General features: G+C 42.9%; 3 protein-coding genes across 6 annotated transcripts in view; 1 reads left to right on the plus strand and 2 right to left on the minus strand.

Moving 5' to 3' along the window:
* Window positions 1-5,503, minus strand: part of LOC117741361 (protein jagged-1) — a 41,073-nt gene extending 35,570 nt beyond the window's left edge. The window contains exon 1 of the mRNA XM_034548362.1: window positions 5,330-5,503. Within this exon, the coding sequence (XP_034404253.1) occupies window positions 5,330-5,488 (159 nt within the window). The 5' untranslated portion in view covers window positions 5,489-5,503. The remainder of the gene's footprint in view (window positions 1-5,329) is intronic.
* Window positions 5,504-8,825: 3,322 nt separating this feature from the next.
* snrpa (small nuclear ribonucleoprotein polypeptide A) lies at window positions 8,826-11,140 on the minus strand. 2 transcript variants are annotated; one of them, XM_034548361.1, is made up of 7 exons: window positions 11,018-11,140; window positions 10,617-10,697; window positions 10,324-10,496; window positions 10,021-10,197; window positions 9,663-9,830; window positions 9,497-9,585; window positions 8,826-9,416 (listed from the first exon to the last, which is right to left on the minus strand). In XM_034548361.1, exons 2-7 carry the CDS (start codon window positions 10,687-10,689, stop codon window positions 9,257-9,259), a joined length of 840 nt encoding a protein of 279 aa, XP_034404252.1. In that variant the 5' UTR covers window positions 10,690-10,697; window positions 11,018-11,140; the 3' UTR covers window positions 8,826-9,256. The 2 variants fall into 2 exon arrangements, with proteins under 2 accessions (XP_034404252.1, XP_034404251.1); XM_034548360.1 differs by having other exon boundaries at window positions 10,971-11,094.
* c13h19orf54 (chromosome 13 C19orf54 homolog) lies at window positions 11,098-16,007 on the plus strand. Of its 3 annotated transcripts, none has more exons than XM_034548357.1 (8): window positions 11,098-11,567; window positions 11,767-11,790; window positions 11,938-12,139; window positions 13,498-13,599; window positions 13,730-13,854; window positions 14,236-14,365; window positions 14,478-14,548; window positions 15,243-16,007. In XM_034548357.1, exons 3-8 carry the CDS (start codon window positions 11,964-11,966, stop codon window positions 15,575-15,577), a joined length of 939 nt encoding a protein of 312 aa, XP_034404248.1. In that variant the 5' UTR covers window positions 11,098-11,567; window positions 11,767-11,790; window positions 11,938-11,963; the 3' UTR covers window positions 15,578-16,007. The 3 variants fall into 3 exon arrangements, with proteins under 3 accessions (XP_034404248.1, XP_034404250.1, XP_034404249.1); XM_034548358.1 differs by lacking the exon at window positions 11,098-11,567 and adding an exon at window positions 11,582-11,616; XM_034548359.1 differs by having other exon boundaries at window positions 11,548-11,790; window positions 13,498-13,566.
* The last annotated feature ends 21 nt before the right edge of the window (window positions 16,008-16,028 follow it).

Consider the following 16,028-nt stretch of genomic DNA (forward strand, 5'->3'; position numbering starts at 1 on the left):
TCCAGAGAGGGGAGAGGAGAAAGTTACATTAGTATAGGATCTGGTATTAAACAAAGGCAGTGCATGGAAACACAAGCAATTACAATATGCAAGTTCTCACTGATGCAAAATGACCAAATGTCAACAACTGAAATGTAAGGGTATTTTTAGGTTGTGTGAAAACACTGTACACTTTAAAGTCAGGTTCATTGGAGTGTGCCGGCAACATTTTAAAGACGGCTGCCTCGATGATAAAGGAGAGTTTAGTTTAGTGTGGGTTTTAAGAGCCAGAGGTATTTGAGTGTTGCTGTCTAGGAAAGTTGTAGATACCAATTAGGCTTCGAAAATTGACAGAAAGCATTTAACAAAGTCAGGTGACAGAAGCATTCAGTGTGAAAGTGAAAGCGAGTGGAACAGAAGCTACTTTGAAGAAGGACAGGAATACATCACGTTGGGAAAACGTTTCATGTAAAGATGTGACCTTCAGCAGTGATTACAGAATAACGGCCAATACATATCCAGCAAATAACCTCCTGAACAACCATGAATCAACGTTCAGTTTAAAGATTTAAAAAATCGGAGGCTGTTTTTTGCTAAAGACTGGTATTGCTGCTCATCAGAAATAATTGATGACCACTGTCAGGACATGCATGCCTTCAGTTGCAGTGGTTTCTTGCAACAACCACGACACTAAATCCCATTTTTGGCCACAAAACTTAAAATGATGGTTTGGCAACTTTTGTGCAAAACTATCCTTTTTCTCACAATAACACAAAAATCAGCAACGTTATTAGTAATTAAACACAATGTAAACCAAGACAAGAACCAGAAGTATTGTCCTTTATTAGGTAAAATTCCACCTGCTAAAAACATAATAATAAAATACTTCAATTCATAAAGGATTTGAGAGCAAATGTTCATGTTTCCTGCAATGTGCTGTCTCACTACTTCTGTGGATCCACTGCAGCCTGCATGTCTCCTTTGTATCATCGGTTTGTCAGTAAGTAAGAAGACACCAGTCGTCAGACAAGTGAGTGAGAGAGAGAGAAAACTAATGAGGACATGACCCCACAATTTCTGCCTGACCTTCAATAGAGGACACATCTAACTGTTCCACCCAAATCATGCAGACACACTGCCGGAAATTCTACAATCTATCTCTCAACTTCCTAGTCTTTCTATTTCTTTCTTTTCTCTACCTTTGAGTCACCGCCACTCCCTTATTATGTCTCACTATCTCTTCTCAGGAGAGGACACTGAGGAGATTCCTCCTCCTCCTCCTCCTCCTCCTCCATGGGAACGAGCTACACTCCTGTCATTTCTCTTTCTGTGGTTATCAACTCTTTTCTGCATTGTTGCCCTGCTCCTTTTCATCCACCTCCCTTTCTTTTCTGTGTCCCACTCCCTGTTTAAAGATGGGTGGAGGGGACAAACACACACACACACACACTAGAGTTAACAAGACCCCATGGGAGTCTCAGAGCATTGGGGTCAGGTATGTGTGTGCGTGCGAGAGTGTGTAACAGAATGAAGCTTTGGCTTCTTCCATCAATTGCAAACACAAAACAATTTAAGCCACTGTTTTCTCAGTTTGCCATGAAACCTCAAGTCATGAATAAATCTGAATAATTCACAGCCCTTTCCGGCATCCTCGCACAATCATTGAGCTTAATTATTGCTCATTAAGTCCAGGAATTAGAGTCATGTTTCCCCAGCGGTGTTCTACGCTTCATCGTGGACAGAAATCACTACAACCAACAAGTTCTCATGTGTCCGCTGACCAACATCGAGCCAGAATCTCAGTCGTCCCCATTGTGTTTGGTTTGTGTGTCCCTCTCATGCCCTGTCCCTGAGCCGAGAGAGGTTGGAGGGTGAGGTGGGAGGGGTCAGGGGTATGGAGAGTGGAGGGGAACTATTCTACATCAAAAGGCTTGTGGAGATACAGTGGCGCTCATCACTCTTCATCCTCCTTTCTTCCTCTCCTCCTCTCGCTGCCTGAGCCATTCCCTGCATACCAGCATTTCAGCGCTCAGACTCACCAGAGAGAGAGAGACAAACAGAAAGAGAGACAGACAGACAGAGAGAGAGAGAGAGACAAACAGAAAGACATACAGACAGAGAGAGAGACAAACAGAAAGACAGGCAGACAGAGAGAGAGACAAACAGAAAGAGAGACAGACAGACAGAGAGAGAGACAAACAGAAAGAGAGACAGACATACAGAGAGAGAGAGACAAACAGAAAGACAGACAGAGAGAGAGAGAGACAAACAGAAAGAGAGACAGACAGACAGAGAGAGAGACAAACAGAAAGACAGGCAGACAGAGAGAGAGACAAACAGAAAGAGAGACAGACAGACAGAGAGAGAGAGAGAGACAAACAGAAAGACAGACAGAGAGAGAGAGAGAGACAAACAGAAAGAGAGACAGACAGACAGAGAGAGAGAGAGAGACAAACAGAAAGACAGACAGACAGACAGAAAGACAAACAGAAAGAGAGACAGACAGACAGACAGACAGAGAGAGAGAGAGACAAACAGAAAGAGAGACAGACAGACAGAGAGAGAGAGAGACAAACAGAAAGACAGACAGACAGACAGAAAGACAAACAGAAAGAGAGACAGACAGACAGACAGAGAGAGAGACAAACAGAAAGACAGACAGAGAGAGAGAGAGACAAACAGAAAGAGAGACAGACAGACAGAGAGAGACAAACAGAAAGACAGACAGACAGACAGAGAGAGAGAGAGAGACAAACATAAAGAGAGACAGACAGACAGAGAGAGAGACAAACAGAAAGACAGACAGACAGACAGAGAGAGAGAGAGACAAACAGAAAGAGAGACAGACAGACAGAGAGAGACAAACAGAAAGACAGACAGACAGACAGAGAGAGAGAGAGAGACAAACATAAAGAGAGACAGACAGACAGAGAGAGAGAGAGAAACAGAAAGACAGACAGACAGACAGCGAGAGAGACAAACAGAAAGAGAGACAGACAGACAGAGAGAGAGAGAGAGACAAACAGAAAGAGAGACAGACAGACAGAGAGAGAGAGAGACAAACAGAAAGACAGACAGACAGACAGAGAGAGAGACAAACAGAAAGACAGACAGACAAAGCCGACTCTCTGCAGGAGAGCGTTGGGCAGTTAAAGGATCACTATACCCAAAACTCAGAGTGGCTCACAAACAAATCCTCCACATACACTGGTCAGTTTCTGAACTTTGTTTAACTGTATAGGCAGGTGAGGCCGTTAGAAAGCAGCAGTTTGAATGCAGGTCTAAAGCAAGAAACATAAAACTCCAAACATAAAGCACAATTATTCGTCTTATAGGGCTGCATCTATTGTTCACATGAGTACAACACAGTAAAACAGTACAAAGCAAACAAACATAATTAAATTAAATGATGATCAATCATCAAATCTGATCAATATGTTTAAACATCTTGAATATGACAGGGTTACTCACAATAATAATGTGCACCTACGCAAATATCACATAATTATCTTTGGCAAAACAGTACTACTTTTAAAAATATTTGTTGTGGTACAATGATCTACATAAAATGTATAGGAAATTTTGTTCATAATCAAAGAATAATGTAAGTAATTTTTCATTGAAAAATGCAGAAAGAAATGTCTGTATAAGCTTTTAAAATTCAAAGACTGAATGTTGTTCTTTGTCTTAATAAACTGAATATCTTTGGGTTTAAAATTATTGTTCAGACAAAATGTGCTTTTTATAGAAGTTACCTTTGAATTGTGTCAACATTTTATTTACTGACATTTTATTGTCGAATAATATGAAATATCTGGCAGATTCATTGCTAATAAAAATATTGGCAGCTGTGTAGCATCTTAGCACACTGTCCTGGGGGATTTCCAGTTAGAAGAACAGGTTTCAGAATTTAAATCACTTGCTTATGACAAATACACACTCTAGTACATGTGAAGCAGTCTATGCTCTTGAAGCTGATGATGTGTAGATAACCAAATGTAACTTCTTAAATCTGACAAACTGAAACTCACATTGTCACAGTATCCCTGAGGCTACGCTGTACTGCAGTTTGAGCCTTGAGGGGAGAATACGACTGGACAACAGACTGGACAGTCAATACGCTTCACGCTGTACGCATGGTCTGAGGGTGTCATCATGAACATCATCTCCTGTCTTCTGCATTGATAAATAGTCCTCAGCAACAGCAGAGGATCCAGCATGTGTGCTCCTCACTGCAGTGCAGTCAGAGAATGGAGGGAGTGGAGTGTGTTGTTCCTCAGCTGTGAGGAGGTTGCAGAGGTGCAGCGAGAGACACGCAGAGCTGCTCGAACGTTCAGCATTCACATGACCCAGGGTTTATTCGGCTGTGGCCCCGGGCTCCACACACACCCAAGACGCAGATGCTGGATGTGAGCTCAGTATTTAGAAGAAGAAGAAAACACACACACACACACACACACACACTCACACTCACACACACGCACACACTTTGGAGCACCTCTGGGCCTGTTCTTGATACTGTTGGATCCTGTCACACATCATAAACATCCTGATCTGGCCGAAGCAGCTGACGCCTGGCAGGGCGAAAATGGAAAAATATTTTTTTTGCACTTTCATGCCCAACATTATGTTGGCATATGAAAATAATGTCCATGCCTTAAGCTAATACCTGTCTTAATCTTACAAGTTGCTGCAGACTATATGCTGTTTTCTGGAAAGCACTGTAACTCACAAAAGAAAGTAAATGAGAAATTAAGATCGAGGGAAGTGTCTGTATTGCAAATAATATAAAAATAAATAACTTGCTGAAAGATGGAGATACAAAGAACAGCAGATGCAGTCACCGCAAGGAGTGGTGCGTAATTAAGGTGCAATTGATCGTTTTCACTGAGGAGCATCACAGTCCCTCAAAAAAATGGTTGTATCTAAATAATAATCAATTACTCTGTTATTATGCTTGGTTGTCCGCCTTATAATATACTTTACAAACAGTGGGGTTATAAACACTGACCTCAATAATGCTTTACAAAATGGATATTGCTTAAATATTCATATGCCAACACACATTTTTGCTTTGATATTTGCAGCATGCTTCTAAAACAGGACTACAGTAGTTCTAGTGTTGCGTGGGATAATAGACACCAGCGGGCAGAAACAACAGGTGGGCACATCGCCATAGGAGCAGAATGAGGGCAGCACAAAGAGGGAAGGGACTGAGGGTGTGTGTGTGTGTGTGGACTCCATTATTGACTGTTTTCAAGCAGCTGTGATAATAAATACAGACTGAAGCACATTAAAAGTCAGCTCCGGGGGTTTAAGTACCCGAAATAGCACTTAATCGGTGGCTTACCTGCGATTGTATGGTGAGCGCGACGAGAAAAACCACCGTCCGCTGCAGGTGGAGGTGTCCCCGGTGTCGGTCACTCCTCAGGCCCGGCCTCGCAGGGACCTTTCCGCTGCCGTTTATAGGATCGAGCCGAGCTACCATGTGTGCTCCTGTGCTCTCCATCCCTGCGTCAGGGGATTGGGGACCGTGTTGTGCGCTTTGGCGGTGTCCCCCCCCCCCTCCTCCCTCCACCCGCCTCCCCGTGTCAGTCCGTCCGCCCAGCTCTCCTCCTCTCCGGTCTTAAACCCTGAAACTCACGCAGAGCCACTTCATCGCGTCCGTGTCAGAGAAACCATAAGTGCCTCTGTCTCCGCTTGGATTTGTCCCGCACACACAAACACACGGCTGACCGACCCCTTGCCGCTGTGCAGGGTGGATTTACACTGGGAATGACATGGCACACATGCACACAAACACGCTCCCCTTTGCGCTGTATTCTTCGCACCACCTGAGTTAAGAGGCTTTAAAGATCCAATCTGCCGGCTCACTTGACTTGAACTCTCATCCAAATGAGCTCACACTCTCTCTTCTCTTCTTCTCCTGACTCTCTTCAAACCTGATTCACGCGCAAAAAGACTTTTAAAAAATCTAATTTAAAAAGCACCTCTGTTCGTCTTCCTTGCACGATGAATGCATGAAACCCGGCACTGACGTTGCGTCTCTCCAGCGGAATGATTTCCCTTTGCGCTTCTCTCATCTGAGCGGGTGGAACCCGATACGAAGCCCGGCGGCGACAGAGTCAGTGTGGGAAACAATGAGAGAGAGAGAGAGAGAGAGAGAGAGAGAGAGAGAGAGAGAGAGAGAGAGAGAGAGAGAGAGAAAGAGAGAGCATTGAGGGTGTGTCCCGAGGTAGGGAATATCCGTCTCAGCGCGCACCAATTTGCTCATCCCTTTCTATCTCTCTGCATTTTACGCAACCTTCGGACCAATCCCCAAACTTGTGTTGTTCCTATGTCACAAGCACTCATGGGATTATCCTGAACGCGTTTCACTTCTCCGCCGTGGGGTTTCTGTTTCCTCTCCACCTTTTGTGGCACCTCGCTGCTTCGTCTCCTCCGGTTTCAGACCTCTGCTGTCCGCGGCGTCGGCTCGCTTCAAAGCTCCGCGGAGCCAATTAACTGCTTTTCACAGCTCGGGTGGCCTCTGGACGGGGGAGTTTATAGGCGTTTGAAGTTGAAGCCCTCCGTAATTAAAATACCACTCAGCTACGGATGGTGACACTAAAGTTACAAATATATTGAACATATATATCAGGCAAAAGACACACAACTGTAGTTTCGGACTTTCTACTAAAGATGTTATGGCGCGCGTGGTGATGGCACATGTATCCACAAGCACCTGCACACTGATCGTCATACCCACATTTATGATTAGGCTTGTTGGCTGTTGGAACATGCTGCTGCTTTATGATGCCGCCGGCTGCAATAAATACTAACCGGGTGAGCGCATCGATATAAAAGAGAATTGTGGGGCATATAGGCTTTATTTAAATATTGGCACCGGGTCACATGGAATATTTTCCACATCTGACTTCTAAAGCTCGTCTTGATGGATGCAGGGCTTCCACACAATGTACTTTCTTCATCGGAGACAATCTAATGAGATGCTGCCTCCCTCCTCCACGAGCGCGTTGCCAGAGAGCTTCCCTGACAACCGCTGGTGTTTCGGCGGCCTGGCCCTCTGCAGTGACCCCCGGAGCAGAACAGAGGGCTCTTAGGGAGCAGAGGGTTAATTTGCATAGCGGAGCAGTGACCTCCAAACATGAGCTGAATTCTAACGACTGTTAGCGTCCATCCGGAAACACGCAGAGATATGACTGGTTCTGCTCAGAGGCTGCCGTGTGCGGTTCACCTGAGTTGGACTCAACCGAAACCAGCAACTTAAAAACCCAGTCAGGCTCGTTACTCAGAGGCTATTTGGCACCATCTAGTGGTCACATGTGTCCTTCTGTGCTTCATTTTAGATACACCACTTATTAATCACGATTTAAGTCTACAGAACTCCCTCATATAAAGTTTTAATGTAAGTTATGAACAGTTTATTATGAAAATATATACTTAGATATTTTAATAGCTGCAAATTTCAAAACGCCATATTTGAACCGAAAACTCAGGTCTAAGCAAAGGGTTAAGGCACACAAAGGGAATTCGTATGATTGTGGTCTGTCGGTTTACCTGGTTAATGATGGCAAGAAATGTGAACCCCATCTTAAAGAACAAAAATTGCCCATCACCAGCTGATGTTTGAGCTCACCCAAACAGCCACCAGATATGTAGAAGTTGCATTTCAGTCCCTGCAACTGAAAGATCGCTGTGTTGGTGTTGGAAGGCACTCGGCGTGTTGCCAAGAGTATGCAACTCACTCACACATGGCGCCCTTGTGGATAAGGTCAGCGCTTTCTCAAAGCTAAATAAGGGAGTGTGCAAAGGCTTGGGAAACTACAGAAGAATGTGCAATTCTGTGTACTGTTGAGCTGACCTGAAGACAACTACTGCGGCCACAGTTTAAGTTCACAACAGGGAGGCCCAGTGTGCGCTGGCCGCAGGACAGTAAATCTAAATTAAGCTTTTCAGAACGGATTCACACATCACTCCACCCCACACTGATGAATCCAGCCTCTGAGGGGAGGTGGTGGTCCTTATTGGCCTCTAATTACTAGTTTGTAAAGACCGTTGAGGACGTGGATCAAAACACAAAAGCACTTACTAATTGGCCAATTCAACACTTGTACTCATTAAATATCAATTACTCATTTATTAAAAAGAGGTCTACAGCATAATCATAATTCTGAAGTGCAGTTACTTTGCATGAGTGTTTAATTGTTATGCTACTTAATACTATAACTCCACAACATTATGAAGAAAAGTAACATTCTATACACACACACACTTCACTAACCACACAGATTTATTTGTGAGTACGCATATGCATATATATAAAATACAAAAAAGGAAAGGCTTGATGGCCAGTCTAATATATTGTTTCAAATAAGTAATGTATCTCAAGGACACGATTTGACCCAATATTTTTTTTTGGTTTGAGTCATCAGAGCAGTATTACCTTCTAATAAAAATTAGAACAATATTTTCTCTGAGGGTGAAGAATTACATTTTTAAGAAATGTTGGGATTGAGTCCAGTTTTGTTGCATGACAAATAAACCCTATGCCTTCCTACATTTCCTTTTGAGATCCACTGCTGACTAATAAAGACAATTATGATAATCAACTTTGTCCCACAGAGGACTTATGGATGGTCATTTAATGTTTCAATAAATTACACAAGCAATTTCTGTAAATAAGCCATACTGAGTTTTTCATAAAACCCCATGACACCAGGGATGATGCAGAAGTAACAGCAGCAACACACCTCAACATCAGAGGGAGAAGCAAGTGGGTTTTCAGTATCATCTAGAAACCCAGACGGCAACATCAATACATAAAAGTGAGGCAGAACACGGTCTCAAATTAAAAAATATTTTAATTATAAAATCAAAAAAGCTCCAGGTACAATGTCTGGTAGACCAGACCCTGGGTGCAATGCTTCAGGACAACAAAATATAGAAAACGCATCAAGTTGCTCGATGATGAAGTATATTTAAAAAAAGGAAACCACCATTGATACGATCAGTAGGATGAAGACCTCCATACATTTACCTGCCATTTGTTTAAGAGTTCTGCAAGTGTGGTACGATAACAAAAAGCAACTTGATGCAAAAATATACTTACATGTAATCCTGGACGAACGGGGAGAAAAAAAGAAAACACTGCCCAAACTGCTTTCTTGAGCGTCAATTTAAAAAAAAAAAGTTTCTTAGTTTGGGTCACTGATGTAAATTTTTTTTTAAAGGCCTGTGTGCAAGCATTTAAGAAAAAGAGCAAACTTGAATAGAGTTATTTCTTAGCAAAGGAGATCTTCATGGCGTTCGCTTGTGTGATCTTAAAGCCTTGTAGTGCGTCTCGTGCAGCTCCGGCTTGCACCTCGTTCTCAAATTCCACAAAGGCGATGTCGTGACGACCAGGGACCAGACGCACTTCCTTGAACCCGGGAAACCTGAATACAAACAGTACAATCAGGACATGCATTCAATAAATGAATACAAAATGAAATGCAGAGAGGAAGTTGTTACTAACTGGTTGAAGAGCATTGAGAGCATGAGTTCGTTTGTTTCCTCTGGCAGGTTGGTGAGGAAGAGAATGTGATTGGGGGGATTTTCTGCAATCTGTGAGGAAGAAGACAGTAGAGATAAGAATAGAACCAACAGGCAAACATTAAGAAAAGAAAAGAATGACAACATACTTGTTGGGGCATGTGCATCTGTCCTGGCATCATCTGGCCAGGCATGCCACCAGGGAGCATCTGACCAGGTGCCATCCCTGGAGGAGGCATCATGCCAGGAGGAGGCATATAAGGCGGCTGGCCCGGCATGTGCATCATACGGGGAGCCTGGTTCATGGGAGGCATTCCCTGAGGAGTTAAGTACAACAGAGACGAGCACGTCAGCTGCTGTGATGACATTTCCCACCAACGTATTCCTCTTTTTGCCCCGACTTACGCCATCGATGACCTTCACTCGAATCTGGGGAACCTGTATGCTACCTTTTAATCAGCAAGTCTGTAAACGGATTAACAATAGAAACCCTAATGCTCTACTCACAGGCATGGCAGAAGGTACCCCAGCAACCATGGGGACAGCAGCTCCTGGTACACCCTTCTTAGCACCCCCTGCATCAGCTCCTTTGATCTTCTTCTCCTTCTTTTTACGATCACGCTCCACAAAAGTCCCCTTCATTTTAGCTATGATGTCTGAGTCTATCTTGGCATACTGGATACGCTGGAAGAGACAGATGCGTTAGTTAGGCACAGTTTATATGCAGTTATATTGTGTGGAGCCTTTGTGCCATCTTGTATCATCTATAAAGCCTCTCGTGATGCATTGGTTACTGTGTGATAAACCTACCATAGGTTTGTCGTAAAAAGGAAATCCCTGCATCGATCTCAGAGCATTGGAAGCGCTGTTAACCTCTTTGAAAATAACAAAGGCCTGACCCTTCATCTTCATGTTTCGTGCGACCAAGATGTCCAAAATCTGTCCAAACTGAGAGAAGATGGCGTACAACGACTTTTTCAACTCTGTAGAAAAAGGAAACATGTGTTAAACCATCAGTTTGACGAGAGCCTCCGTGAGCTGTGTGCATTTAGTTAAAACCAGAAACGTAAAGTTAGAAAGTATAACGTTCTAGAAACACTTGCCATCTTTCTTGATTTTCTCATTCAAATTGTTGATGTAGATTGTATGATTGAGCCGTACGTCCGGAGCGGCCATCTTCTAACCTGCGGATGAGTGGTTGAAAGGAAACCATTTAAAATGTTCCGTTTAAGCCCAATGAGAACACAACTATTGATTAGCCGCCAAGCAGCTAGCTAACGTAACAACTGTCCGACTGGAATAACGTGGGTGAATGTTAGCCTTTAGCTAACTACTAGCTAGAGCTCGCTAGAGCTAAATATTCTAAACTATCGATTAAACCCGATGGCCTCGTTATGCCATAACGTACAAATATGGTAACTGAATCCACAAATAGTTTACCAAAAGGTCTTAATTACCAATAAATGATTTAACCGTTCAGCTCGTTGTCGACGGAATACTCAACTCGAAGCGGTGAATGAAATCCCTGCTTCTCAAATCCCGTCCTCTGTTCTCGCGTTAAGAAACAACACAGGAGCCGTTTCCGCTAAATCCCGTGACCCATCAGATTCGGTGACCACCACCAACGTTTTCTTTTTTATCACAATTTCTGTATTTTGCAACAACTGCTGTTACCAAATTACCAAATCAAAATATTGTTTAGAAAGGACCACATATGTTCATAGATAAAAATAGAACCTGTCGATAACGAGGGATTGATAGATTCTGATAGCTCGGGTCACACAATGTGGTGTCACACCAGATCCTGTTCAGATGAGTTGTGCGCCCTTTTATCGCCCTTTATAATCGTATTGGTTTTACTTTTACTACTTTAGGCAGGCTATATATATTTGGACACAACAATTAACAGTGCAGCCAATAGCAACATTATGCAGTGTCATTATCCCACACAATAAAGCCTATGAGCTGCACTGTAAAGGGGACGCAGTAGAGGGCGGTGTGACCCTTTACGGTGGTGCGTGAGCCCAAGAAGAAGAGTCACGCTGCCTAATATGGTAAGACCAAAACCCCGGCGCTGTTAGCCCAGCTCTGCTAGTCTCAAAAGTGGGTGCAGGATCAAGTGTTTCAAATATGACACATATTTGTTGTGAACGATGGCCGCTAAAGGGAGACACCTGTTGATTTCGGTTTCCAACCCAGTATGATTGAACACTGAGCGAAGATAACTTCACTAACCTTTCGCCTTGCTTGCAGACCACAGAGCGAGGAGGCTAAGAGGTAGGAAGGAGGGAGTGAAGGGTGCTCGGGGAGGTTGTGTGCATTACAATGTTAATACAATGTGTAATAGCAATTGTCAAGAATTGCTGTAACGTACCTCTTTCCAAAGATGCACAACATACTAACTAAACCACCACCTCTGTCAAGGTTAATTCAAAAAGAGGTCAGTAGAGATGTCAGGGGAGTGCCCCCTGTCACCACCTCCTCCACCACCACCTCCTCCAGGTCCACCACCTCCTCCAGCCTCCTCCCCCAAGAAGAAGCTGTATCAGACTATAGCCAGTAGCAGAAGTCCTGTGGAGGGGAACCACACAGAGGCCCGCTTACTGCTCAGTCAGAGAGAGAGCAGGTGAGATGTACAATGAAAGATGAGAAGATAATTAGTTTTGCTCATTTAACCTGACTAATAACTATTTATAGAACCTTTTCCCACTGTGATCATGTTTGAGCACAAACACTCAGTAACAAGATTATAAGATACACATCTACAATCCGATCCAAAAGTTCAGTAATAAGTCCTCCCTGTGTGAAGCATATCATGTGTACCTTTCTGTTGACAGGTATTGTCAACTTTTTTGAGGCTAGAGGCAATATGGTAATTTATTACAAATTCATAGAAAAAGAAACCTGCAACTACAATGATATTCAATTTCTCACAAGAGTAATTTTTCAAGGATAATATTGTTTTGCTCCTGCGTCTCAGTTGTGAGGCTTTCTCACATTAAAAAGTATGGACAAAAACCCAATGAGGTGGCGCCATTGCCTGCTTAATGAATTTGTTACAAGACACCAGCAGAGTGAACACACGGGCCACAGTTAACGGGAACAGTCGTATTGCGCAATACCTCATTTGGACAATCGGTTTTCTCTGTTCAAGGAGCAAAAGCATGAAACTGTCTACCAACAGAATTGAGATTATGTTTATGTTTTTAATAGAGGTATTAAATCATGGTTAAAAGAGAAACAACATTGTTCTCACACCTAACACCCCTGTAAACACACTTGTACTTTGTGTATGTATTTTCTTATTTTCTCTTAAAATAAATAAAAGCCTCCTGTGGACAGGTGTTGTAAATTAGCGTTTCGCTACAAACACTTAACACAGTGCATCTAGTTATTGTGCAAATTCTAATGCCACTGTGATGTCCATATCAAATAAAGTCAAGTCAAGTCTAGCTTTTCTTTGTCTTTTGTGATACTTCATTGAACGTCTTCACGTTTCTAGTCCAAACCAGCAATATGAAGAAGTCAGCTGGCGCTTTAGGACATTGTAACGACCACTTGTCACCACGTTCTGACACTTCATAAACCAAACGGTTAATCAAGTAATTGAGTTGCAGCTCTAGAGGAGTTGTACTGGACGGCTTTGTATTAAAAGGTGTTCCTAATCTATTGTCCACCCAAATTTACCTACATTAAGTTGGTTGCAAAAACCTCAATATATTGTAATATGATTCTGACTCAACACTAACTACAGCCTCACAAATACATGTAGAGTTAAATCAACGACTGACACAAAGTCAACAAAAATGTATATTATAAGCCTCACAAAGAAAGGATGTATCGGCCTCTTTCACAGCAAACATCATCTATTGTAAAAGTAGGAAACGCACTGTGAAAATGTCTCTTGAAAAATACTTGCAGAACTGTTGAACTGAATTGTAATAAAATGTATATGTATGTTGTGTGTCTTCTTGTGTGCTTCAGTTTTAGGAAGGACCTGCAGTGGATACTGGTGAACACATATGTGCCCTCCCTCATCCAAGATGGTCCACAGCAAGTCAAATCCAGAATCATAATCTCTCTAATGTCAAGTAACACCTTGATCTACGTTTGAGTGGTGTTATTAATTTGACCTGAATTATGTTGTGTTTTTCGTCCTTAAACGTGCTATAATCTTCCAGGGTGGGGCTGAGTGTGTTATTCATTTACCTTTCAGGTGCGGTCTGGTGGCTTTGTGGATGTCCGCTCACCTTCGAAAGCCACAACTGAGTATCGACATGGGAACTGTTGTTCAGACGGCACTGAGCAGGGGATACACGGCGCAGGGTGAAATGTTTTCAGGTAACAACAGTGTGTAAATGGTTCTATTTTCAATGATGTTGAATACATGTGGAGTGTGGAACAAGAACAAAGAGGGGGGGTGTTTCTGTTGTGATGGATCCCCCAGTTTTGTTTAGGGAAATTGGGAAGTTTTCTGATGGTACAATGAAGCGTTGAAGCTAAAATTCCTCTCTCTACGTCACTGGATGTTTTCAGAAGACATTACACTCCAGATGTAGGATGTCATTCAAATGTAGAAGTTATAACCAGGTGTGCAACTAAAATATATATTTTTTTTTTTATTAATTCACTCTTTATGTTTCACAAGCAACTAAAGTGCAATTTCAATGGTTTATGTTGTCTGTTTTCTTTATGTTCTCGTTACGATTTTTATTTTGTCAGCTGACAACATGGCCCTGCTGGCAGAGGAGGTTTGTGGCTGTGAGGCAGAACTGCTGTCGGGGGGTTTAAGTGGTAATAACGTGGCAGCCATCATCACACACCTGTGGGGGAGACAGCCGGTTCTCATCCCGTATCCCAGACCCATGAGGGCTGTTCCGATGGAAACAAAACGCTGTGGTGTCGTTTATTTTAAACTGCTACTTGTGTGATGAAAGGACATAAATCCTTGATGGTGCGTACAGATATGATGAGGACTACAACCATGAGCCATGCCAGCGGAGCGGCCACAGGGCGCACTGGGCAGTCGCTTCAGGTAACTGGGAGCTCACTCACCAGAGGGTGTTTCATGAAGGAGGTTCAGAAAAGCAGGGCTTATGGTGAAAGGTCTTGAATCATCCCTCACAAACTGAACAAGAGTAAGTCCGTTTCATGAAGCAGGTTTGGAGCTTTTTCACTGCAGTAAACAAGCAAAACGTAACTTTTGTCAGCATATTGTGAGTCAGCAGCAAGCTCAGAAATTTCAGGTGTTGGTGTATTTGATGGAACATACTATTGAACAACTCTGACACCAGGCAGGTCATTTATTTAATATTAAGACATTAAAATGATTTGTAATTTTTCAGAATTTTCCAATCACTTTGTTACATTTAGACATTTAAACTTTTATTGATCCCCGTGGGGAAATTCTTCTCTGCATTTGACCCATCCTTAGTTATTAAGGAGTAGTGGGCTGCAGGTTTTACAAGTGATATACTGTATCTGCCTCCACATGGTGAAAATACTGTTGAAATACTTTGAAAATGTCTATCTGCATTTTGAATAAATGGATTTCTGGGGATATAATCCATTTTATTTTGGGATATTTAAAGAGCAAATAAAGTTAAACTGTTTCAAGCCATATCTCACTGCTGTGAAACTTGTTTATTTGTTAATATATATTATATTAAAAGCACAAACGTTGAGTGTAATACTGTGCAGATATTTGAGATCTATTTGTTTTGTTCCAGGTGTGCTCCTCGCTGTGGCTCAGGGGAGCGTGAGCAAAGAGCACACCCAGCCTGACCCCGCTCTGCCCTGGCTCGACCTCGCCGGAGACGGCAGCCCTCCTTGTCCTGTCGGCAGCACGGCAGTCAAAGAGGTTTACGTCCTGGCGAAGCAGGGCAAAAGCCTGCGCTACCAGCTGTGGAGTTTGGACAGCATAGCTCGGAGTAACGAGCAGCTGAGGACGATGGACCCTCAGAGAGCCAATGACGGGACCCGGTATGTGGTTCCTCAGGGAGGGGTGGAGGCCGGGTTGGCTGGACGGGCGGTGATGCTCCACACAAGGATGGAGAAGCGGTAATAAATGTGACGCAGGACACAGCTGTGTGGGAGAGGGCTTTAAAGTGAATTACTGTATGCCTACTGTTCTGGGAATTGAGGTGACGATATGAGTGTCCACATGTTCTGCAACGCTGGGGTAGCTTGAGTTTCTCTGGTTGTGTTCGGCCCTTTGCAGGCAGTGTTTATGCAAATTAATTAAATATTGAATTTGCACTTTTTCTGTTAGAATTTTTTAGATGTGGGTGAATATAATTCACTAGATAAACCCCCCAACATGTTTTTTTGTCATGCAGGTTTACAATGCAACAAATACACCACTGACTGAATGGAATATATTTATAATATAAATTGTTTAAATTAATGATTTAATACTTTGTCATCTTGATTCAGTGCCTACCTGTAAACGTTTTGGGATATTCAGTAAAATAAATATTCAAATGCTGTTATCAGTGTGGGTTTGCAAACGTGTG

This window comes from Cyclopterus lumpus, chromosome 13 (genome assembly GCF_009769545.1).
Source record: "Cyclopterus lumpus isolate fCycLum1 chromosome 13, fCycLum1.pri, whole genome shotgun sequence".
Classification (NCBI taxonomy): domain Eukaryota; kingdom Metazoa; phylum Chordata; class Actinopteri; order Perciformes; family Cyclopteridae; genus Cyclopterus; species Cyclopterus lumpus.

Excerpts from the sequence above, each read along its gene's own strand:
- snrpa (XM_034548361.1), bottom strand. The coding sequence starts at position 10,689 with ATGGCCGCTCCGGACGTACGGCTCAATCATACAATCTACATCAACAAT. Across the intron at positions 10,198-10,323 it reads CTTTTTACGACAAACCTATG|CGTATCCAGTATGCCAAGAT; the intron begins GTAGGTTTATCA and ends TGTCTCTTCCAG. Across the intron at positions 9,586-9,662 it reads AGATGCACATGCCCCAACAA|ATTGCAGAAAATCCCCCCAA; the intron begins GTATGTTGTCAT and ends TCTTCCTCACAG.
- c13h19orf54 (XM_034548357.1), top strand. The coding sequence starts at position 11,964 with ATGTCAGGGGAGTGCCCCCTGTCACCACCTCCTCCACCACCACCTCCT. Across the intron at positions 12,140-13,497 it reads CTCAGTCAGAGAGAGAGCAG|TTTTAGGAAGGACCTGCAGT; the intron begins GTGAGATGTACA and ends TGTGTGCTTCAG. Across the intron at positions 14,366-14,477 it reads AGACAGCCGGTTCTCATCCC|ATATGATGAGGACTACAACC; the intron begins GTATCCCAGACC and ends TGGTGCGTACAG.